General features: G+C 41.2%; 1 protein-coding gene across 8 annotated transcripts; it reads left to right on the forward strand.

Moving 5' to 3' along the window:
* Positions 1 to 331: 331 nt before the first annotated feature.
* Positions 332 to 22,463, forward strand: LOC110566180 (zinc finger protein 431-like). Of its 8 annotated transcripts, none has more exons than XM_060374951.1 (8): positions 348 to 467; positions 6,740 to 6,794; positions 10,665 to 11,170; positions 13,164 to 13,278; positions 15,933 to 17,230; positions 19,065 to 19,191; positions 19,433 to 19,493; positions 20,612 to 22,463. In XM_060374951.1, the coding sequence occupies exons 6-8, from the start codon at positions 19,158 to 19,160 to the stop codon at positions 21,579 to 21,581; spliced, it is 1,065 nt and encodes a 354-aa protein (XP_060230934.1). In that variant the 5' UTR covers positions 348 to 467; positions 6,740 to 6,794; positions 10,665 to 11,170; positions 13,164 to 13,278; positions 15,933 to 17,230; positions 19,065 to 19,157; the 3' UTR covers positions 21,582 to 22,463. The 8 variants fall into 8 exon arrangements, with proteins under 8 accessions (XP_060230930.1, XP_060230934.1, XP_060230933.1 ...); XM_060374950.1 differs by lacking the exon at positions 13,164 to 13,278 and adding an exon at positions 18,602 to 18,715; XM_060374948.1 differs by lacking the exons at positions 13,164 to 13,278; positions 15,933 to 17,230 and having other exon boundaries at positions 349 to 467.
* Positions 22,464 to 25,075: the final 2,612 nt, after the last annotated feature.

Raw genomic sequence — 25,075 nt, forward strand, 5'->3', positions numbered from 1 at the left:
CTGGGAGGCGAGCTCAGGCAAGCTCTGAAGTCTTAGCACTACCAGTACAGGGTCACTGCCCACAGAGGGGAGGAGCAGGAGGCTGAGAAGCGGGAGCTGGAGTGGTGGGTTCTCGGTTGGGAAGACAGATGGGTAGGCTATTGGACGACAGTCCCAAGTGCTGCTAAAATGCAAATGTCTGCATATCCGGAAAAGGTCTGACACTGGACTAGACCCCTAAATCAGGAATACTATGCTGGGTCGCTTCTACACTTTCTAACCCTAAGGGAGATGCTCATGTCACTCAAGACTCACTGGCCAATCAGGGCCTCTAGGCAGACTTACCGGAGGAGGCATGTTCTTCCTGGTGCCAAGGTCAAGTTCAGTTCCGTAGCTGAGCAGGCTTGAATGCTTCCCTGTGACATCCTCTGAGCGCTGCTGCTGCCTCTAGTGATTGCAGCTCTGGCAAGATCTGAAGCGGCAACATGGTGAGCAAGGGTCACTGCCCACAAAGGGGAGCAAGCAGCTGAGCAGCGGGAGCTGTTGGGGTGGGTCATCCCTGGGGCTAAGTGACAAACGGCGGCCACCTGTGAGGTCCCTTTTAGTCCTAGTCAACCGCTGGACCCAGCAGTGGGCTCTGCATAACTTCACATTGGGGGCTGCATCTGCGCAAAACATTTGGAGCAGGGGCTTGTGTGTACAAACATCCTTTGCAGGATGCCACACTTGGAGAGCTCTAGTTTCTCTATTATCTTCCCCAAGTTCTTCCCTTAGCATTTAACACTTAGGTGTAAGATCCATTCGGAGTTAATTTTGTAGAGGCTGTGAAAGGCATCTCATGTGTTGTTTAGCACTCCAGTATTAAGCTGTGATGTACAAGACTAGAATAGATGATGTAAAGCATTTACCAATGTTTAGGAAATGGTAAGTGACACCAAGTAGAATTTGGGTGCTTCTAAAACACCCCACAGATAAGTAGTATGCTAACCAGGCCTGGTAGAGATTAGGATGCTTGGATACACATGTTTGTTCACCAGGATTGTCCAGACATTTGGCTCCAAACCACAACAAAGGAGATAACTCTGATTTACAGCCAGCCACTAGGCTGCTCCTCATATCAAAGAACAGGCCTCTTACAAGCTAGCTGCTCAAGGGGGCATAACAGGAACACAACCAACATTAAGGCCTGGTGTGCCATCAAGGTGTTAAAGTATCTTTTATTCTCCTGTTGTAATTGTCCTCTCAGAGGCATACTGCCTCCATCTACAAACCTAGTCCTGGAAGCTTCTAGCCTCCACACAATCTAATCAATGTCTAGAATGTTTTCACCCTCTGAGACTTATTGCTTAATAGCTCACTTTTTTTTAAACTCTCGCTGGCTAGTTCACTTCAGCTGTTCTGGCTCAAACTCCTCTCCAAGCTGACTGATTAAATCTGGCTTATCTCAGTTTCTGGCTGAATTGCTCTGCTTGGCCTCATACTAACTTTGACAATATGTTCTAATATTCTGGCTTCTTCTCATTCTCTGGCTTGTTCTGTCATCACCTGTTTCTAATTTGTTCTCTCTTCAACTTGCCTCAATAAAACTGCCTCTGAACTTCACAAACTCAATTCCACACACTGCCTCTCAACTCTGCCTCAACAGAACTGTGTGAACAGAACTGTTGAACTGTAGAACTCAGAGATCTGCATGCCCCTGTCTCCTGAGGATTAAAGGCATGTACCACCAGGCCTGGGCCTAAACTGAACTCAGAAAACTGCTTGCCTCTGTCTCCTGGGATTCCAGTCAGATTACACAGACCTAGAAGATCTTTGGATGTGATCACTTGCCAGAGCAGCCAGGTTCTGAAATAAAATTCCTCTACATAAAGATGCCATTTTCTTTTTGAGAAAAACATAGTGTTTCCACATTGGCAAGTCTACACCAGTTGACAACTCTTTGAAACGTAAAAATATGGTTGTATTGACGGCTGGCCTGGTCAAGTAAGGTTTTCTATGAGGCGCTTCTATATGGAGAATGACATAGCTCCTTCTGAAACCCATGCGTGGCAGAGCCAGTAACAGCCTGGAGCCTAGGCCTTGAGAACTTTTCCTAAGGCTCTGAGGTATTGAGAATAAAATAGAGCTCTTCTCTAAAGCCAGGAATATGTTTGGGAGAGCTAAAAATGGTCTCTGGCCAAGGCCTTTGCAGAGGGGTTGCTTCAGATCCTGAGAACCCAAATCTTCCCACCACATGGAGCTGGGGTGATCAGTCCCAAGTCCATTGTAGGCTTGGTCAGTAATGTTTTTGAGATATTCTGTGTTCTCCTTGCACAGCTTTGTTTTATTAGACTTCTGAGTTTGTTTCATTGTAGGATAGTTTCTGCTGACTTCATAGATATCTGCCATTTTGGTCCATTTTTCGCCGGAAGTGGTATACAAGATGCTTTTCTTAAGAGGCCTGCTTGGAATAAGACATAGCTTGTGCAAGACTTACCCTCTTCAACTTTTATTTATTTATTTATTTTTCTACTGTCTGCTTTTCCTGTATTCCTTCTTCTGGCACATCCTCTTCAAGATCCTCTCACTGAAGAGTGACTGTTGTTTGACATCACTGGTGCACTTAAAAGCTACTTCTGGGAACATCTTTGCTGTTTAAATCTCCCATCTGTCTAACTGGCTAGGCTTGCAGTCTTCAGTTTATATTTAAATTGTTCAAAACAACCTGGGGCCTGAATCTAAAACTGGCTTAAGGGTGACAGCATATGTGGAATGCAAAATCTGTTTTCAGCTGACTCCTCTTTTACCACTAACCAGAACTGAATGTGTGTGGTCATGAAACAGATTTTTTAAATTAGTCTTTTGATAGTACATGCAGTGATTTCTCCTTGGGAAGGCATATTGATTCTAGGACAGCTGCATCTTCACCCTTTTTAGATAAATGTTTCTGAGACAAGCTGTGTCAACTGAGGTCACCGTGATCCCAGTTTGTTGCTCCCCAGGGCAATGACATTTCTTTTGTTTTGCTTAAACTTCCTAAATTCTTAAGTTAAAGGTTTGTACCACCACAGAGTTTAAAAATTAACCATTTGAGTTATATAATGAACTTCTATTGCAGTAACAGGAAAAGGATTTGTATGTGGATCATGGCTTCTGCCTTCAGACTAAAACAGGAGGAACAGTTTACTGTGTATACTTCTTAGTAAAACAGGGTAGGTATAGCTAGATCACACAGACTACGTTTAAGGGACTCAGCTGCAGGGGTCAGCATTATGAAGGACCTGACTGATGGAGGGTGAATGATTTTGTAATTTTCTAGTATGTAGTAATTCTTGCATATGAATGAAAAAGACAAGATTGGTGGGTATACAATTTGGTTTAGTTGGCTTGAACTAGTGAATACCGAAGTTCCAATTAAGAGAAGGTCCTATGGCCGATATGTGCAATCCTCTGATATGTGCAATCCTCTTGACACAGAAATTTGAGGCACAGGCTATTGGCTATAGCTGTGTGTGTCAGGTTACAGATCTCAGCAGCTAACATTGCACACAGGGGTAAGGTCAAAGAGTATCTTAATGCCATTCCCTCTACAGGGAAGAACCTGCTCTTTTTCAAAGCCAGCATACCTATTTGTTTTGTCAATTTATCTTTTTAAAAAGTCAATTGTTGGTATTACTTTTTGTATTTTGTATTCACTGCTCTAATCTCTTAATTGTTTTTATTCTCTAGTGTTTCTGGATCATTAATCATTTCATCTTTTTCTCAAGTGCTTTCATATTTGTTTCTGTTTAGAGCAATGTTTCCTGCAGCTCAGCCTTTCGTCATGCTGTGTAGTTAAGAATTGCTTTGAACACCTAACCCTGCCTCTGCAGCCCAGTGCTTGGAATACAGTCCTGCAAGTCCTTTCAGGCTGGGTCTTGCCTAGTCAGTGAGATGGAAAAGAAACCAGTGAATGAATGTCCTCTGACCTCCCTGTGTTTTTGGTGAGGTAGGGAATTACAAGTAAAGAGGGAGCTGTATAAGAACTGAGTTCACTGATCAACCTTGAAGCTGGTGTAGTCACATTGGGGAAAGGGATGGGGAGGAAGGATGGTGAGAGCTTTGACAGTAGATGGTATTAGAAATAAGTACTCAGGTAATCAATTTTAGATGATTAGTAAAAGTCCAAGCTGGCCATGTTTGGGCATTCACAGACCAAGGCAGTCAAGATTCTAGATGAGGAACCAAGCATGGCTAGAAACGAAGTTTCAGTACTTACACTGGCTCAATGATCACAGAAGATCTGGAGAAACGGGAGTGTCTTTGCCTGACAGGAATGTTGTTATTCCCATCTGAAAAGGCATAACCTGAGAAAACTGTGAGTAATACTTGGCATTCTCTAATATGTATGTCTAATCCGTGAAGAATATTGGATCATGAAGCCTGTCCTTCAACTATTTGTTTTTTCTTGGCTTTATTGAAGGGATTTATTGGTTTCCTCCAATTGTTTGATTTTTAACCCCCAGGATTTTATTAAGAAATTTCTTTCTTTCCTCTATCAACTTCATATAGTTGGTTTTAAGGTCTTGTTCTCGTGCTTTCAGCTATGTTGGAATATTTAGGACCTGCTATGGTAGGATAGCTTGGCTCTGTTGGTGGCATATTTTCCTGGCTCTTACTGATTTTGTTCCTATGCTGGTGTGTAGGCATCTGGGTTTCAGGTGATTAAATGCCAAGGTCTGATTTCTGAGTTTGTTTTGTTTGACAAGTTTTGTTCTTGGGCTTCTGTTTGCTCTCTGAATTTTCAGAGAGTATGTTGGCTGAGTGTTGCTTATCTTACTGACCTGCTTTGTGTCTTCAAGGGGACATGCTTGCTGCTCTTGGAGGCTGGGGGAAGGGAAGGTCTTAAAGAGATGATCTCAGCAATCCACAGGAGGTGTAGTCAGAGGGAGGTGAAGCTGCCTCTGGTGTTCTAGTGCAGTGGCAGGGGCGACTGTGAAGACTGGGTCTGGGGTTACAGATGGTGTGGTAGGTATTCTGGCAGGTGTGGCATGTGGTTGAGCAGGAGTGTAGCATTCTTTTTAAAAATTCTCCTTTACTTGGGGTGTTTATGTCTCTACTTCCCTTCCCACTCCCCCAAACTTTAATAGAGAGAGAAAAAGTTAGTGGGAAGAGGGGCCCCAGAGCCCTATTCTTCTCCTGGCCATTTAGGGTCAAGGGGTTCTTTTAGGGCTCTGTACCAGTCGCCATCAACGGCAGATGTAGCTAGCAGGCTCCTCTATGCTGCTGCGCCCTGAAGCGTTTCTCTCTGTCTGGTCTCCAAACTGCTACATGACACACACTGACACCAAACACCACACATTCTCTTTCTCTCGGCTCCCATATTTATACTCTCAGGATCCTAGACCATGCACCTCTTCATGACACACATGGAAGTCTGCCAAAAGCCAAGCACCCACAAAACAATTAACAGGTGTGGACAAACTGTAGCCCAACTAAAATCTCACATTTGGGATTAAAACAGAAGCATATTTATGTAACATACAAAGAAAGCAAAATTTCCATTACAAGGGAGTGTCTGCCTAAGAGGGGGCTGGGACACAGAGATGAGGCAGAAAAGAGAGGACAGGTTGGGATGTTCTGTGATATCTACAGGAGACATGGAAAGGAGGAGAGGAAAATTCCTCAGGTATTCTGTTCTATCACTAAGGACAACTGTGAGAATGGGATTTGGAGTACCAGATAGTGAGATAGGTCTTTGGACAGGCTACCTAGTCTTCTGACAAGCATGACCTTTGGTTAAGCAGGGGCTGTCTGCCTATAACTGGGGTCTCAGACATAGTGATAAGGCAGGAAGAGAAGGTCAGATGGTCTGTAGCATCTTACAGGAGGCATACGCAGGGGGAGAGGAAGCTGCAGAATTAGGGGGCATCCTATCTTGTCCCATTCCCAATGTCTTAATACTGAAGCACCAGATTGCCAGGAATAATTTAATTACATCTAGATGTATTTAGGTTTTTGTTGTTGTTAATCTATGAAAGACTTTTTGTTTATTACATAGAAGGTATTATGTAAGCTGGACAAGTCACTCCAGAAATATTCTTTTTAGGGTTAGTCTTTTTAGGATTCAGCAACCAATACCCAACCCAAATTTGGAGGCTCATAATGACCTCCCAGGGGATCTTCCAACCTTTTCTCTGGTGTGTCACTCATACACACATGGTCATATACATAAAAATGGCAATTCACTTGTTTTCAAAAGTGGTCACCACTTCAAAAGCAATTGTGCAAAACAAGGTGTTTACTATGTACCCTGGATGTCCTAGAACTTACTTCATAGTCAAAGCTCTCCTGAAACTCATAGAAATTCACCTGCCTCTGATTGCTGGGATTAGAGTATGAGCCAACAAGCTCAGCCTGTGCATCCTTTTCTGAAGTTAGTAACTATTGATATAATTTCTGTGATGAATGCTCAAGACAATCTGTTTGCATTTTTCTCCAAATACCTGTTGGTAGACATTTCAGATGGAATGTCATGTTTTATTCAGTGGACCCAGAAATTGGAAATGTGGTCTTCCTTTTCTGTTTCTTTCTAAAACGGCTTGTGATTATGTTAGAACTTCTGTGTTATGGGACAATTGTGCAAAGCACAGAGAATTGTGTGAACAGATTCTCAATGAAGTATATATTAGTAATCTAGTCATTCTTACCCATTCTGTCCTACACATGATTTGGGATATTTTGGGATTTAGTGGCTTATGTAGATGTGCATGTGACCTTCACTTTGTTGGTTCCTTCTCAGAAGAGTCTCAACAAAGATGTGATGCTGAAAACCTGTAGGAACTTCCCTGCTATAGGTAAGAGTGTGAGTTTTCCTTCACATTCTAAATAGATGAGCAGGTGTTTCTTGGTTATCTAGGCTTTTCTGAGATTTAGTTTCTGGAAAAGGAAGAATGTGGTAAATAAATCAGGCCTGGTTATAATGTCCAGGGAAGATGGAAATTTACATTTTTTATTCTTTCCAAAACTATCTTATACATTTTTGGTACTATATATTAAGATACATCTTGCAGACAGCAATATTGAACAATCATGTAAAAGTTCTAGAAAAAATGGGAAGTAGTTTTGATGTGTAAGACAAATGTCCCTCCAAAGGATTTTCATGTGGTCCAGAAATTTCAGGACATGCAACATAGTTCATAAGCGTAGTTTTCAATGGGGCCTGGCAGACCCGGCAGGTAACAGGCATTTGGAAAGACACCCAGACCACCTGCTGACCACCTGGAACCACCTGAGCATGCTCTAGATCATGCTATAAGAACTGGGGCCCCTGCCCTTGCTCTCTCTCTCGCTTCTTCCCCCTCTCTCCTTCTCTCTTCTTCTCTCTCTCTCCTTCTTCTCTCTCTCTCTCTTTCTCTCTATCTCTATCTACCTCCCTCTCTGTAACCCCCCTCTATCTAATAAACCTCCCACGTGGAACCAATCTCGTGGTGTGATCTGTGGACCCGCGTGTAACCTCTGTAACCTCCACATCTCTCTTTTTTATAATTCCTAACAGAAGGAGTCAGCTATGAGCTCAGAAAGAATAAGAAAGGGTGAGCTTATTCAGCAATAAATCTCAGAGGCTAAAAACATTCTAGGCTTAGGTTAGATTGTATGGAGGCTAGAGGCTTCCAGGACTAGGCCTAGGATAGCAGATGGAGGCAGTAATCTTCTAAGATAAGAAATGCAACAGGCAAATAAAAGTTTCTTTTACAGCTGTACTAGTAAAGGGGACAATGCTGTATTTGAACATTTGTTTCTGGTTTGTCCCTTTCTTTTTAATAGTTGCTTATGGAACCATGAGAAGCTTGAGTCTTTCTGGAAGTAGTACTTTATTAGAGAGGACTTTGAATGCTCATAGTGTCATCCCACTTACTAATCTATGTGTCTGCTTTCTTAAGGTTGAAACTGATCAACCAGCTTCCTTCCCTTGCTGCCATCCCTTCACCGCCATTATAGATTCCCTAAATAAGAAACACTAGAAAGTCCTTTCCTTGGAAAGCCATATCTTCCTGGCCAGATTTCTTTTTTTATGTTTTTACATGATGGGCATTGAAACTATGTTTATACATGTCAAGCATTTGCTGTTGTTCTGACCTTCACCACATCTGAAAATTTGACCCTTGGCAGGGGGCATCATTTCTTCTACTTGGATGGCCTGTGTTCATGACATTAATCCTGTCTGATTCTCCTGCTATATTGGAGTGCAGGTGTTTAACATTTGTTTTTGGTGTATCCTTTTAATTTGGTAAAAAAAAAAAATTACTAATTTCGTATGGGTCTTTTGCCTGAATGTACATGACTGCTGATGTTACAAAAGTCAGAAGATGGCACTATATGCCTTCCATTTACCAATGGTGGAGACACACTATGTGAGGGCTGGGAATTGAAGCAGGGTCTCCTACAAGATCAGGAATTGTTCTTAACTCCTTAGCCATCTCTATTACCCCATGCTTCCCCCCGCCTTTTGCTTGTTTTTTTGGAGCAGCATTTATCTATAAGTCAACAAATTAGTAACTTTTCAAATATGCATTCCTTTGTAAGAAGATTTCATTAGCTGTACATTTTAAACTAGGGAACTCCAGTTTTCTGGAAAACAAACACAGAACTAGTGTGAAGATGAAATTCTTCAGAGGAAATTACAAATGTCCTTCCAAAGGATTTTCATGTGGTCCAGAAATTTCAGGACATGCAACACAGTTCATAAGCGTAGTTCTCAATGTATCAGTGATGCTTATGTTTTACAAAATCGTACTTGATTGTAAGGTAACTTGTCGTCAGTGTTTGCAAGGCAGAATATCACAAATTGTAAGCTCAGGTTTGCTATGAGCTAGAAGCAGGTGGGGGCAGGACTAGGCAGCACCTGGAGACCTTGTGCAGCTCTGCCTTACAGCCCCAGTCAGAACATACGGAGATAGATCAGATACATAAGTCAAGACGACATTCAACAATTGGGCTTCTCTGCCTCAGAGGTCCATCAGTCCTTCTTATAATGTTCGTCCTAATTTAGCCATTCCAAGTTGTAAAACACCTCAGGGATCAGACATGGACAAGACACAAAACAGACATGACCACAGAGACAACAGAAACAATTAGATTGGTGTGGCACAGAGGTTTCAACAGTCTGACTAGGAGAATTTAACGGATAGGAGGCCTGCTTGCATAATTGCAGCAACTGCCTGGCGCCATGGGGAATCCTTGGCTTTGTGGGAGTCCAGGTGCTGGGCTACCCCAGAGTTTCAACCTCTCAGCCTCACCAGGGGACGCCTTCTGGGCTCCAAGGCAGGTTGAAAACAACTGGTGGCTCTGGCTAACTTTCCATTTACCGACTGCCCAGGCTGTGGGACATGGGACGTCTCCTAATTGCACAAACTGGGGTGTACAAACCCCTCAGGTTCTCTCTGTTCATATTTATATAAAAACGCCATGCACACAAGCGATCTTAATTCCCATAAGGTTTATTGGATGCAGATGGAGAGAGAGAGAGAGAGAGAGAGAGGAGAACGAGAGGGGGGGAGGCTACTCCACAACTGAGGTCTGAGAAGAGCAGGAGAGTAAGAGAGCAACAATGTGGCAGGTTGATCTTTTATGAAGCAAATGAACCCTTGGGTTGCTAGGCAACCCAGAAGCGGGCTGCCTAAATACTAACACTCCCAGTTCATCACATAGTGTACCCCTTAACCAGAATCCAGAAACCAACAGGAAGCTAACAACAACAACAACAAAAAATTTCCGAGTGTGCCGTTCATCTCCGGAGTCTGTAGAACGGAATGCATTTCCCAGGGACCTTGGGTCAGCTGGGTCAGCCATCTCAAGGTGTGCGAGCCCCTGGCAGCCCAACCTCTCCAGTATCCTGAATTGGGGGTAGAGTTAGGTGGCTACCGGCCTCCACACAGTAATCCTAGCTGTCGCCAGAAAACCAAACTCAAATATTTTGGAACAAATTAAAAGGAAGAATTTATTAAATATTAAACACTGTTCTAGACGTGTGTGGAGCCATAAATGGATGTCTGTTACTCTTACCTGATTTGGAATCCATGAAACACAGTGGGTGTGCCTAGCGCTTGTCCCGACCCGCAGGAATGTCAGCGTGGAACCTAGAGAGGGGAGTGGGAATGAAAGGGGACAAGTGACAGAAGAAATGGAGACAAGATAGTGTCCTGAACAAGTCTCGTTAATTCTCTAAATTACAGATTATAAGGGGTAAAAATGGGCATGGGGGGGGGGCTAGTTCCTGTAAAAACCGAAAAGCAGGATGTCTTCAGTGCGGGCTGAAAGTTCTCATGCTATAACTGCCAAATTTAAATGGTTGAGTGAACATCTAAAAAACAAAGAACACCTGCGGTCGGTCCAGGGGTGGAAAATCACCGTGCTGTGCTTGGCACACTGTGCTTCATGGATTCCAAATCAGACAAGAGTAAGAGACAACCATTTACGGCTCCACACAAAATCAGGCTTTGGTCAGGACAATTCTGCCTTATTTTCCAGCTGGGAGGCCCCAGTCAACTGTTGCAGGCGCTTATAAGGGCAAATCCATTAGGCAGCCGTTCTTTCCCATGAGGCTTTGTTGTTTCCAAAGAACTACAGTTCCCAGCATTCCAGGAAGTTACCAGGTTTCCAGGCTGGTGAGGTTTAGAGGTTAATTCTAGGAATTACAAATGCATGCTTATCCACCTTGATTTCAGGAGGAAGAAAGCGAAGTGCCTAGTGAGTGCTGTGCGCGGAGCTCAGGCAAGCTCCAAAGTCTCCAAGTAGTGAGCGCAGGGTCCCTGCCCACAAAGGGGAGAAGGCGGCTGAGCAGCGGGAACCGGACTGGTGGTCCTCCCCTGGCTGTGTGGAAAGACAGTCTGGTAGGCTACGGGAGGATGGACACAAGCGCTATTGAAATGCAAATCTCTATCTGGAAAGCGTCTGGCCCTGGACGGGAAGCCTAGGCCAGGAACCACTATGCTGTGTCCCTTCAGCACACTGGATCCCTAAAGGAGGTGCTCATGTCACTCAAGACTCACTGGCCAATCATGGCCTCCAGGTGGACCTGCCAGTCAAGAAGAGGAGGCGTGTTTTTCCGGGTGCCACGCTGCAGGTTCAGCTCTGTTGCTAAGCCGGCCTGAGTGGTTCCGTGTGAAGTGTTCTGAGCACTTCTGCTGGGTGCTGTGAGGGGAGCTCAGGCAAGCCCCGAAGCTGTGAAATGGTGAGCACAGGGTCGCTGTCCACATTGGGAAGGCGCAGGTGGTTGAGCAGTGGTAGCTGGAGTCATCACTGGGGCTGGGTGGTAAGGGTGGCCAAAGGTCCCTTTTAGTCCTTGTCACTTCTCGGACCTGACAAGTGGGTTTTGCATAACTTCACATTGGGAGCTGCATCTGTGCAAAGCATTTGGAGCAGGGGCTTGTGTGTAGAAACACCCTTGGAAAGAAGCCAAACTCGGAGAGCCCTAGTTTCTCTAGTGTCTTCTACAAGTTCTGCCCTGAGCATTTAACACTTAGGTGTAAGATCCATTTGAAGTTAATTTTGTGGAGGCTGTAAAAGGCATCTCCTGTGTTAAGTAGCATGCCAGTATTAAGCTGCGATGTACAAGAGTAGGATCGATGATGTAAAGAATTTACCAATGCTTAGGAAAACAGCAAGTGACACCGAGTAGAATGGGAGGGCTGACTCTAAAACACCCCACAGATGAGTAGTAGTATGCTATCCAGGCCTGTTAGCGATTAGGATGCTTAGGTACACAAGTTTGTTCACTGGGATCGTCCAGACGGATGGCTCCAAACCACAACAAATGAGACAACTCAGATACACACCAACCTCTAGGCCCATCCTCATAGCAAAGAACAGACCTCCACCAAGCTGCTCAATGGGCATTACAGAGTCACAACCAACATTAAGGCCAGGTGTGCCATAAAGGTCCAGTGTTCTTCTTGAAAAGAGGTGACAATTTGAAAAGGGAAAACCCTTGTGTTAAGGGCTAGATTGGCCAAGCAAGGCTTTCCATGAGGCCCTCATGTATGGAGAATGACACAGCTCCTTCTCACACCCAAGAACATGCTTGGCAGAGCCAGGAACAAACAGCCTGGGGGCCTAGGCCTTGAGAGCTTTCTCTGAGGCCCTGCTTTATTGAGAATGAAATAAAGCTCCTTCTCTAGAGCAAGGAACATGCTTGGGAGACCTGGTAATGATCTGAAGCCAGGGCCTTTGCAGAGGGGTTGCTTCAGATGCTGAGAACCCAAATCTTCCCACCACATGGGGCTATGGTAACTAGTCCCAAAGACACTGTAGTCTTGGTCAGTAATGTTCTTGAGTAGTCTGTGTTCCCCTTGTGCAGCACTGTTCTATTAGACTTCTCCTGAGTTCGTCCCATTGTATGATAGTTTCTTCTGACTTCATAGAAGTCTTTTGTTTCTTTCCATTTTCCCCCTGGAAGTGGTATATAAGATGGTAGTCTTCTTAAGAAGCTTACTTGGTGTAAAATGTAGCTTGTGCAAGACCTCTGTTGCAGGATATTTGATCCTACTGTGAACTCTGAGATTGTGATATTTACTGGAAAAACATACCTTTAATCCAAGAGCTTTCTGCTTCAGTATTATAAGCAGGATTAAATAAAGCCAATCATAGGTCAAGAGGTGGAGCAAAAACCAGTTGACAGGGAGTGAACATAGGATTATTAAGAAAAAATATAGAGAGTAAGAGGGAGAGGGGAGGAGAAGTAGAGAGACACACAGGAAGTAGAAAGGAGGGCCATTCATTTTGAGATGCCATGGGAGAAAGGGATTCCTGCTGGGTCTTCAGCTGAGGAGGAAGGTCAGCTGGATGCTTTCTCTGCCTCCTTGAGCTTTTTCATCCCAGCATCTGGCTTCACTGTCTTCATTGGTAAAATTGAACAATTGAAATTTTGTTAAAAACAATAGACCTCCCCAGCACAACTTCTATCTTTTCTACCTTCTACTCTTCCTATCTTTCTGAACCTCTGACCACTTAAGGATCCTGTCACTGAAGAGTGATCTGATGTTTGTATGTAAGAAACAATTGGGGGACTATCTTTTCTGTGTAAATGTCTATCTATGTGGCTAAATTTGCAATCTCCAGTCTTACCCGGCCTGCAGGTCAGTCAAAGGAGACCCTAAAAAGTGAGTAAGATGCGAAGAATGGAGACAAATAGAATTCTGATCAAGTCTCCTTTTATTGTTCTTTAGGTTAAAGCTTATAAAGAGTAAGAATGGGCAATTCAGGGGGAGGAACTTGTTTCAGTGAAAATCTCAGAGCAGGATATTCTCAAGGAAATTCTAAAAGCAGGAGAAAAGTGCTCAGGTAAGTGGGAGGCAAGTTCTCATGCAGATACCTGCCAAATCGAAACAGTTGAGCACACATCTAAAGAACAAAGAACACCTCTGGTCCAGGGGTGAAAAATCACCTTGTCGTGCTAAGCACACAGTACTTCATGGATTCCAAGCAGGCTGGAATCAAGCAGCCAGCCATTTTTTAGCTCCACACACCAGTCTATATTCAGATCATTCAAATCATAACCTGGAGCCTGAAACTAAAAGAAAATTAAGGGCGACAGCATATGTGGAATGCAAAATCTGTTCTTTGATGGCTACTCTTTGAGCATTAGCCAGAGCTGAATGCGTGCTGTCACTAAGCAGATTTTTCTTAATTAATTTTTTATATGTACTGTGATTTGTTTCTTGGAAGGGATATTAATTCTAGAGCAGCTGCATCTACAGCCTTTAAAAAAATGTCTCTAAGACTATCTATGTTGACTCAGGTCATCTCGATCCCAGTCTGTTCCTCCCCAGGACCTTGCTTGCCTCTTGATTAAATTTCTCAAATTCCTTTTTTAAAAGATATATTTATTTATTATTTAAACAGTGTTCTGCCTCCATGCTAATAGCAGACAGCAGGTCTCACCACAGATGGTTGTGAGCCACCATGTGGTTGCTGGGAATTAAACTCAGGACCTTTGGAAGAATAGCCAGTGCTCTTAACTTCTGAGCCATCTCTCCAGCCCCAAAGTTCTCAAATTCTTAAGTTAAAGGACTGTACCAACAGAGTTTTAAAATTAAGCATTTGAGTCATGTAATGAACTCTCCATTGCTGTAACAAGAAAAGGATTTGTATGTGGAGCATGGATTCTGCCTTCACACCAGAACAGGAACAACAGTTTACAGAGTGCACTGCAGAGTGAAACAGGCAACAGCTATATCAAAAAATAAAGTTTAAGGCAGTCAGCTGCAGGAGTCAGCATTGTGAAGAAGATTCTGATTGAGGAAGGGTGAGTGATTTTGTAGTTTCCCAGCATGTATTAATTCATGCATGTGTGAATGAAAAGAGACCAGATTGGTGGGTGTACAATTTGGGAAAGTTGGCTTGAGCCAGTGAATACTGAATGTTCAGTTAAGGGACTGTGCTGATAGACACAGTTAAGTTGGTTCAGAAAATTTGAGATGCAGTCTATTGGCTGTAGCTGTGTGTCAGGTTACACATTGCACACAGGGACAAGGTCAAACACTGTCTTATTAATGCCATTCCCTCTACAGGGATGGTCCTGCTCTCTTTCTTAGTCAGTATGCATTTTTCAAGTATATCTCTTTTAAAAGTCACTTTTCAAGTTTCACTTCTCCTTCATTAACTTATTTTTATTCACTTAAATGTTGATCACAGCCCTCTTCCCTAAATCCCCCCTTTATACACTTTTCTTCTCCATTCTCACCTCCCCTCCTCCTCAGGGAAAGGGGAAATCCTCCATAGGTACAAACCCTCCCTGGCATATTAAGATGCTGCAGTACTAGGCGCATTCTCTCTCACTGAGACCAAACAAGGCAGCCCAGTTATGGGAACAATAATACCTCTGTAACAATTATAGGTATAATATTATACGGTATTTACCTGATACCGTTATAATTTCAACAACACCTAAGCAAGTGGACCTACTCTGGATAAGGGAGCTAGCTAAACATTAAGACAGTGACCAAACAAGAGAGCATGCCAGTAAACAATGTTTGTTCATAGTTTTCACCTTCATTTTCTACCCTAAACTGCCAATATCATGGACTGTATTCTGACAGGACTAGCCAAAAAAAAAAACCAAACAAACAAACAGAAACCAGTTAATGACCAGAGGCACTTTTGGCTACAGGATTCAATCACAGCAACAGTATAGCAAATTGGAACAAAGCATGGTATACAAAAAGTCATTTTGCTGCTGGACAGAACCTGGGACTGTTCTTTCTTTTGAAGGAATGTGGAAACTATTAGGACTTGAGATTGCAAAAAGCATAGAAAGATGTGCATAGAGCTTAATCAGCTCTTCTTGTAGATCCAGGAAGAGCAAGGTGTTGATAATAATCCAGAGAGAGGAAGTGGTGGTCATAGGATTTCAGTGGAAAATAGACTATGAAAAATTCAGCTAGAGGTCATTTTGTCCCAAAATCTTTCTTATTCTGCCCATGTACTGAGAAATTTTGTAAGCAGAATTTTTTTAAAAAGTAAATAGATTTCCTAGATGTACTATTGAATCTGTTGAATGGATGGTTATTGCTAGTGACTCATTCAGGTGTACAGTGATAAAAAGGAGCAAGTGGGGCAGAAATAAATGCAAAGTCTGTGGGTTGTAGAGAAAAACAGCATGAGGTGTTTTCAGATGACAAGCAAATCCTGAAACAGGGACAGGAATGCTCAAGGAGATTATCACCAGTAAAGAGAAGGCCCTTGCTCAGGATTGCCTAAAAGGTGCCTAAAGAGTAACACTCCCTCCTGCTAAGCCTTAAATTAATGGAAGGAATAGGCAAAGTGATTCCTAGTGCCAGGAAGGAACTTCATATGAAGCCTGCTGCAACTGTGGTCCAAGTGTGGCAGGGTCTTTCCCAATTTAGAAACCAAAACTTGACAGGATCACCCATGTTGTGGTGGCTCTGTAAACAAGAAAGATACAGTATTTAAGGTCATGGATTCTTTCTCTGTAGTTTCATTTCAGCACTGTTCCAGCCGTCTATGTTTGCAGACTCACACCAGTAAGAATACTGTGAAGAGTTCATTGCATGAAGCTGTGCGGATGAAGCCTGAGTTGCATTTTGAGACCACAAGATATTGAGATCTAAGCTGTGAGACACCTGATGTGGAGAGCTGCTTATAGGGAGTAGATGTAACCAAACTAAGGGGCATGTGAGAAGTTTCAGGGATAGGGCCTTCTCCTAAGCCCTTTGATAATGAAGCCCCATGTGTCTGAGACAGAGCTACAGGATTTGTTGTTTTCTGCTTGGTTCTCTGCCTTAGTCCAGTCTTCTCTCACTATGTACACATTCCTCTCTATTGGAATGGGAAAGGGTATTCTGTGCCATTGTATGTTGGAACGGTATAACTTGTTTTCTGATTTTACAAGATGTGTCAGCCAAGATATTGTCTTGAGTGTCAGAAGAGACTTTGGATGTTTGAAGTGTTGGGAACTGTTGCAGACAATTAGCATCATTGAAGTTAGATCAAATGCATTTTCATCATGAGATGAGAAGGAGCTTATGATGACCAGGGTCATTATATAGTTGGTTAATTTAAAAAAGTCCCCAGATAGAATGATTTGTTTGAACATATTGTCCCTCCTTTATGTCTTTTTTTGGTGGACCTTATAGAAGCTTTTGTAAGAGTAGCCTTTCCAGGTTTAGTACTGGGGATGGGATTTCAGTGATATAGAGTCAAACCATTTCCTGTTCTTGGTGTCTATTCTGTTGTGGTTGAAACTGATTATTCGGCTTTCTTTTTGTGCTGTCATACCCTCACTATTATAGACTGTATCCATAAATCACATAAGATACAGTAGAAGCAGCTGATATTCGGTTTTAAGCCAGAATTTTGCTAGCTAGAATTTTTTATATTTTTAATTGTGTTGCTTTTGTTTTTGTTGTTTTTTGTTTTTTATATTTTTTGTTTTTTTATATATTTTTATTTTAAATCATTACATTTATTAGATTATTGCACAGGTTATAATTTCTTTTATTAAATAATTACAGTTTATTCACTTTGTATCCCAGCTGTAGTCCCCACCTTTGGCCCCTCCCAATTCCATCCACCCTCCCTCCCTCATCTCATCCCATGCCCCTGCCCAAGTCCACTGATAGGGGAGGTCCTCCTCCCCTTCCCTTTGTTTTCTTCTTTTTTTTTTCTCTGTGTAGTCCTGGCTTTCCTCAAAGAAGTTATGTAAGTCAGGTGGGTCTCGAATTTAGAGATCCATCTAACTCCTGGCTCCAGACTGCTGAGATTAGATTTACAGGTGGGTCAACATGCCTGGTGTTTTATTGTTGTTGTTTCCAATTTTTTGTTTGTTTGTTTGTTTGTTTTCTTTTGTTTTTATATTTCAAGCATATACTGCTGTTCATAGCGTCACTCACATCTTGAAATTTAAATTAGGTAGAGAATATATGCTATTTCTCAGGGTGGAATATATTTACGTCAATGCTGCCTAAGCCTCTGAGTCACTGAATTGTAGGTGCTTGACATTCTTCCTAGCTGTTATTGTTATGTCTGATTCACAAGACCCCCAAAAGACCACCAGGAGTCGAGTCCATTGCAAAACACATGAGGAAATTTATTCGCATCTCGGGCTGGAACTTTCACACACATCAAGGCTTTGATATCCAGCAGAGAGCACTGAGCTCTGGTTTGTGGGTGATTTATAGGTCCCAGTCCTTCCCAGTGCACCCAAAGCAGGGGATTCTAGCCTGACAAGCTTTTAGTGGTTAAAACAGAAAAGGAGATGCTATATTTCAGAAACGGTTTTGGCTTTCTTTGTTGCCAAGGGAATGGCGAGTCTTGGGTAGCGTGTGCTATTTTCAGGGACAAAGCTACAAGTTGGGGGCCATCCAGGCTGGTTTCCTGGCATCGATAACACTAATGAGCAGCAAGGTCAGCTCCTCTCTGCAGTTGGCTGGATCTGCGTAGAAGCAGCAAGGTCAGCTGGCCTGATATGTTTTAAATTTTTTAGCTCAATAACCCAAAAACCTAATTTTTAAATCTCTGGCCTCTCATGTTTGTGTTTAATTTTTTTGAATGAATATGAGTATTTTGACTCTATGCATGAATATGAACTTCACATGTGCCTAATAGTCAGAAAATGGCCTGAGAACTCCTGAACTTGGAATGATGGGTAGTTGTGAACCCCTTGGTAAGTACTCAAAATTGAGTCCAATTATTTGTAAGACCAGAAAGCAAGACCCTGCTAAGCCATCTCTCAGGCACTATGTTGCTTGTTTATGGTCAACATTTACATTGCTAATATTTTTATCTGTCTATTTATAACTGTTTAAACATGTATTTTCTTTTAGTAAGATCTTTTTAATGTTTCATTTTAAACTGAGGCACTTCATGTTTCTATAATATGAACACAGAATTAGAGTAAATGTATCATTCTTTGTAAGAACTTCAATAAAGACCTCTGAGTTCACTTTATGTGTTGGGTAGGTTTGGAGGGCTTCCCTTTCTTGAGGAATAGGGAAGAGGGAGAAGAAGAAAGAGAGATGGAGGGTGGGACTGGAAGGAAAGGAGGGAGGGGGCTACAATCAGAATGTAAACAGAATAAATAAAAAATTAATTAAAATAAATAAAACCTGAGCCCTTTTTTTCTTCATTTGACTGATTTTTGCAGAGGAGTCAGGATATTAGTATGTACTTGTGGCTGAGCTGGAAGTGGTCACATCCATACTTGCATCCAATTCAATGAGATACACCTGCCTCTGCCTCCTGATTGCTGGGATTAAAGGTGTGAGCCAATACATCTAGCTTTTCCATTATTTTTGTTGTTAGTAATTGGCATATAATTTTTCTGATGTTTTCTCAGTACTGTTGATCTGTTTGCTTTTCTCTTTATGTCTGTTAATTGGCATTTCTCTTGCAAGGCTATATCCTTTTTGAGAGGCACAGGAATGATAGAAGTGAACCTCATTGTTCAGATTCCTTCTAAAATGACTTGATGATTACATTAGAACTTCTGTTTCAGTGAATAAGACTGGGAAGCACCAGAATTAAATGACCATATTGTCAATGAAGTATACATTTATAGTGTTGTCAGTATTGTGATTTCTGTTCTGCATATGTATGGCATATTTTAGGATGCCGTGACCTGTGAAGATGTACATGTGACCTTCACTCAAGAAGAGTGGGCATTGCTGAATCCTACTCAGAAAATTCTTTACGTAGATGTGATGCTAGAGACCTACAGCAACCTCACTGCTATAGGTAAGCCTGAATTTTCCTTTGTGCTTTAAAATAAGAAGACAACTGGTTGTTGATTTCTTGGTTATTGATGCTCTTCTATAATTTCAACTGAGAACGAGGAAGAATGATGGGAATAAATCATGCATGGTTCTAAGGTCCACTGAAGATAGTAACTTAAATTTTGCCTAATTGTATTACTCATACATACATACATACATAATCTAAATGTATTAATCATCCATTTTCTCGTACTATATTCTAGGCTACAATTGGGAAGACCATAATATTGAAGTACATTTTCAAAGTTCTAGAAGACATGGAAGGTAATTTTCATGTGTGTACTGATACAAATATGCCTTTGAAAAAATTTTACTGTGTCCTGGAAGTTTTAAAGAAAAGCAGCAGGGTAAAAAGAATCATTGCTTTAAGTGTATTGATGATTATTAAATCCTTATAAAACCATTTTCCTCAATGTCAGGTGTCTGATTTTTGGTTATAAGGCATTCTTCTAAGAAAGAAGACCAGGAAACAGTGCCTTAACAGATATCAGTATTTGAATCACTGCCCCATTAGAGCTATGCTGTAGAACTGCCAATCTTGTAGTCTAATACCTCTCAGAAACTGTAGTATAAACCTTGAATATACTTCATAAGTATATGTCCAAAGCCTTCTAATAAGCAAATACTTAATAGTAAAGCTGGTGTTACTCATATACTTGTAGTAATGTTACTACGTTTAGGAAGGGGGTGGTTTATGAGAATCAAGAATGTTGTGAAGAAACCTTAATTCCTATATCACATGTTTATAACAAACAAAAAAAAATATTTGAATGCAATGTGGAACCCTTTCATTTGTTATGATTCTTTTAATAGGTATATCATATATTACAATTGATACAAACCATGTGAGTATAGGGACATTGGAAGAAGAAACATTCCTCTCTCTCCCAGAACAATTAAAAGATATATAGAAGCCCCAACTTTGTATAGACTTTCTGAATGGGACATAAGTTACAGTTGATTTTCTAACTTTATTGGGAATATACCCACAAATTTACACTGAAGAAAATTCCTAAGTACAAAGAATGTGGAAATTCTGTTTGTCCTGGTTCATTTTGCAAGTATAGTATGACTCACAGTACAGGAATATTTATGAATACAATCAGTGTGGTAAATAGCTTAGTTCTTTTAGTTCTCTTAGTTCTTCTAGTCCTTTCAGTTCTCTATGAAAAGCCTCATGTAGAAAAGAGCACAATAAATATGAGCCATGTAATAAATGCTTTTACAACCCATCATGAAGGAGAACACCATGAATACAAAGTGATAAAACCTTAAGATGTGCTTCCTCTTTACAACTAGACCAAATTAATTAATACAGATAAAAAGGTTCATTAGTTAAATGAATGTGATAAAATTTTCACATGTGCCAATTATCTTTGCAGACATGAAATAAGTCATACTGGAGAGAGACCCTATGGATGTAACCAATGTGATAAAGCCTTTGTGTGTCACAGTAGTCTCCAAATACATAAAAGAACACATACTGGAGAGAAACCGTATGAATGTAGTCAGTGTGGTAAAGCCTTTTCTCAACACAGTCGTCTCCAAAGACATAGAAGAACACATACTGGAGAAAAACCTTATGAATGTAAGCAATGTGGTAAAGCCTTTGGACATCCAGGTAGTCTTCAAAGACATGAAAAAATTCATACTGGAGAGAAACCTTACAAATGTAATCAATGTGATAAAACATTTTTACAACACCATAGTCTCCAAATACATAAAAGAACACATACTGGAGAAAAACCCTATGAATGTAATCAATGTGGTAAAGCCTTTGTGAGTCACACTAGTCTCCAGATACATAAAAGAACACATACTGGAGAGAAACCATATGAATGTAATCAATGTGATAAAGCCTTTTCACAATACAGTCATCTCCAAAGACATAAAAGAACACATACTGGAGAGAAACCGTATGAATGTAACCAATGTGGTAAACCCTTTGGACGTGTCAGTCATCTTCAAAGGCATGAAAGAATTCATACTAAAGAGAAACCCTCTGAAGGTATTCGATATGATGAAGCCTTTGCATGTCACAGTCATCTCCGAATACATGAAAGAACACATACAGGAGAGAAACCCTTTGAATGTAACCAGTGTGGTAAAGCCTTTGCATATCATAGTCTTCTTCGAATACATAAAAGAACACATACTGGAGAGAAACCTTATGGATGTAAACAATGTGGTAAAGCCTTTTCACAACTTGGTACTCTCCAAATACATGAAAGAACACATACTGGAGAGAAACCCTATGAATGTAAGCACTGTGGTAAAGCCTTTGCACAACATAGTCATCTTAAATGTCATGAAAGATATCATACTCGAGAGAAGCCTTATGTTTTTATTTAATGTGGTGAAGCCTTTGCACATTTCTATAGTCTTCATCATCATGAAAGTATTCACACTGGATAGAAACCCTATGAGTGTAAGCAATGTGGTAAAGCCTTCACCACAGTTATCTCTGAATGCAGATGAAAGCATGTGCTAGAAAGAAATCCTACAAATGTAATTAGTTTTATGGGGTCAGCTTAAATCCAACCCAATTCAAACACTGGGTCAATGCAGAAGACAAGGATTTGTTGTAACTCCCTACTCATCTGTCAGGGACACAAAACAGACTTGGGAGCTGAACTGCAACTCCCCTGCCCACTCCCCACCCTCTACCTCCAAGACAGAATGTTACAGAGCTTTTAAACTTGAAAACCACAAACATCGGTGCCAAGTTATAATTACATTTTTCCACCAATCAGGATTTAAGGAGAGGGGCTTTCCTTATGTGGTTGGTTTGTGTCAACTGATAGAGACTAGGTTATACAGTATACCCAATCTAATCCATTTGTTCTTTTGTGATTAAGAAGTCATTAGGTTCTGTTCAATAAATAAATAAAGGATGAATAACAAGAAGCTTTTATTAAGAGCAGTCATGTTTTGGGGAACAGAAGCCGTGTTTAAGTGAGTCATGTTTTGGGGAGCAAAAGATGAATAACAAGCTTGTCAGATATTGGGAAGTCCCCAGGTCTTCTGGGGCCTGAGAAATTGAACTTAGTTTCATCCTATGATTAAATGGAGTCTGAAAACAAAAAGGCAATACTTAGGGCAAGTTTCTTTTGCATGTTCCTAACATTTGCGTATTATAGTCATCAAATAATTAACGCACATTGGCATATAATCCTACAAATGTAATCAATGTGATAAAGCTGTTATTGAAAATAAATGGTATCAGCCAAATAATGTTTTTTATTAACCCTATAATTATGGCAATATCATTTAACCCGCTATCACAATAAGACACAGACACCAGTTAGATTTTATAATTGCCTTATAACACCTTGGCTGGGCATATAATTCCACCTACATTATCTCAATAACCTTCCCGTCTACCTCCCTGCCCCGGTCCAATGCCATCCACCTTAACCATTCCTATTTGGCCTATTTCCCATCCATAATTTCATAAATACTTGTTTATATTTCATCTGGTTTGCTTCCTCTATCCACACCATTCTTGGAGTCCTTCGTCCTGGCCCAGGTGGTTCTCTCTTCACATAACCCATGGTGGTTTCCTGCTCATCTCTTCCTGTTTTTCTGTTTCCTTCCCATGATTCTCCTGTTCCCCAAAGCCTGGGAGCCTTAGCCACACCCATCTCCTTTCGCCCTCCCCAGGTACAGGTCTTTTTTATTAACCAATCAGGAATAAATTCTTAGGCAATGTTATAAACAGCAATACTTGGGGTACATGACAGTTTGCTCATTAACAGTAAGAATATTGGGGGGGGGAAGCAATTAACAAATACAAAGCACCAGACCATACTCCAAAAAAAGCCTTTTTACAACACAGTTATCTATGAATACATAAAAGAACACACGTTGGAGAGAAACCCAATGAATGTAAGCAATATGGTAAAGCCTCTTCATGTAACAGTAGTCTTTGACATAATAAAAAGTCATACTTCAGAGAAGCCCATAAATATAGCCAGTGTGATAAAGTTTTGCACATAATGATATCTTTATATAAGATAAAACATTTAATATGTAATCAATCTGTTAAGGCCTTTGCATACAATGATAGTTTTTGAGGACCTGAAAGAATTTATACTATAAGGAATCTGTGACTATAAAGAATTTGATAGGATCTTTAGCCAGTACACATTCAACTACAAAAGATTATTTATTCTGGAGAAAAATATCAGTCAAGTGTCAGCAATATGTTCAAGCTTTATGCTGTCCCTGTTTATTTTGTTTATACCTGAAAACTCATATGGACAAAGCCCTATGAATTTAAGCTATAGGTTTCATAATTCTCTTCAGTTACATGAAATAGCTCATCCAGGTATAAAACTTTATGGATGTGCATTAGTGCCTTTTCTGTTACTGTGATAAAACACAATGTCTAAGGCAACTTATGAAAGGGTTTAATTTGCTTGATGGTTCCACACAATGAAAGTGGCAACACAAAAAATTGTCACACATGGCAGCTAAAGCATGAGGCTCAGAGCTCACATCCTCAACCTGAAGCATAAAATAGAGTGGAAACTAGGAATGGTGTGTGGATATAAACTCTCAAGTCCACCCCAAGTGACGTATTTCCTACAGCAGAGCAGGATTTCCTAAATCTTCCCAAATGATAACACCAACTGAGAAGGATTGATTTCTCTGAATTAAAGACTAAATTCTCACTTTCTGTTGAGTGAACCAATTTTTTTTTAAATTTATGATTGTGAGCCTAGACTTTAATGGCTGACCTATCTCTCTAGCCCAGCAGTTTAGAGCTCTGGCTGCATATGGTATATACTCACTTATAAGTGGATATTAACCATATAATATAATATAAACATACTAAAATCTATAGTCCTGCAGAAGCTAAACAAGGCTTACTCCTCATTCAGAAGGGTAAACAGGATAGACATTGGAACTGGGAGAAAACAGGGAACAGTACAGGAGCCTTCCACAGAGGCCCTCTGAAAGACTACCCATGAGGGTATTGAGGCAGATGCTGAGACTCATAGCCAAACTTTGGGCAGAGTGCAGGGAATCTTATGGAAGAAGGGGGAGATAGAAAGACCTGGAGGAGACAGGAGCTTCACAAGGAGACCAACAGAATCAAAAAAATCTGGGCTCAGGGGGTCCTGCAGAGACTGATGAATCAACCAAGGACCATGCATGGAGAGGAACTGCTTAGATGTAGCCCATGAACAGCTCAGTCCCCATGTGGGTGCCCTAGTAAAGGGAGCAGGGACTGTCTCTGATGGAAACTCAGTGGCTGGCTCTTTGATCATCTCCCCCTGGGGTGGGGTGCAGCCTTGTCAGACCACAGAGGAAGACAAAATATACAGTCCTGATGAGACCTGATAGGCTAGGGTCAGATAGTAGAGTAGGATGACCTCCCCTATCAGTAGACTAGGGGAAGGACACAGTGGGAGGGGCATAGAAGGAAGGAAGGATGGGACTGGGAGGAGGGAGCTACAGCTGAGATACAAAGTGAATACATTGTAATAAATAATAACAATAAAGAAAAAAATTTTAAAAAGTGCTGGCTTCTGATCCAGAGGTTCTGAGTTCAATTCCAAGCAGTGTGTTGGTGCCCAAGAAAATTAGATCCTTGGATCATCTTTTAGCAGGAATTACAGGAAGTTGTCCAAAACCTTATCTTAGTCCTAGGAATGAACTTTTCTTAACATCTTGGCCATGTCTCTAGCCTTTCAGATGTTTTTAAAGCCTTTACATATCACCCTGATGTCAGGAAGTAGGAAAGAACTCATACAAGAGAAAAACGCTAGACATGTAAATGATTTGACACAGACTTTAGACATCATAGTTGCCTTTGGTTTCAAGAAGAAAACTCTTGT

The sequence above is a fragment of the Meriones unguiculatus genome, chromosome X (genome assembly GCF_030254825.1).
Source record: "Meriones unguiculatus strain TT.TT164.6M chromosome X, Bangor_MerUng_6.1, whole genome shotgun sequence".
Taxonomy (NCBI): Eukaryota; Metazoa; Chordata; class Mammalia; order Rodentia; family Muridae; genus Meriones; species Meriones unguiculatus.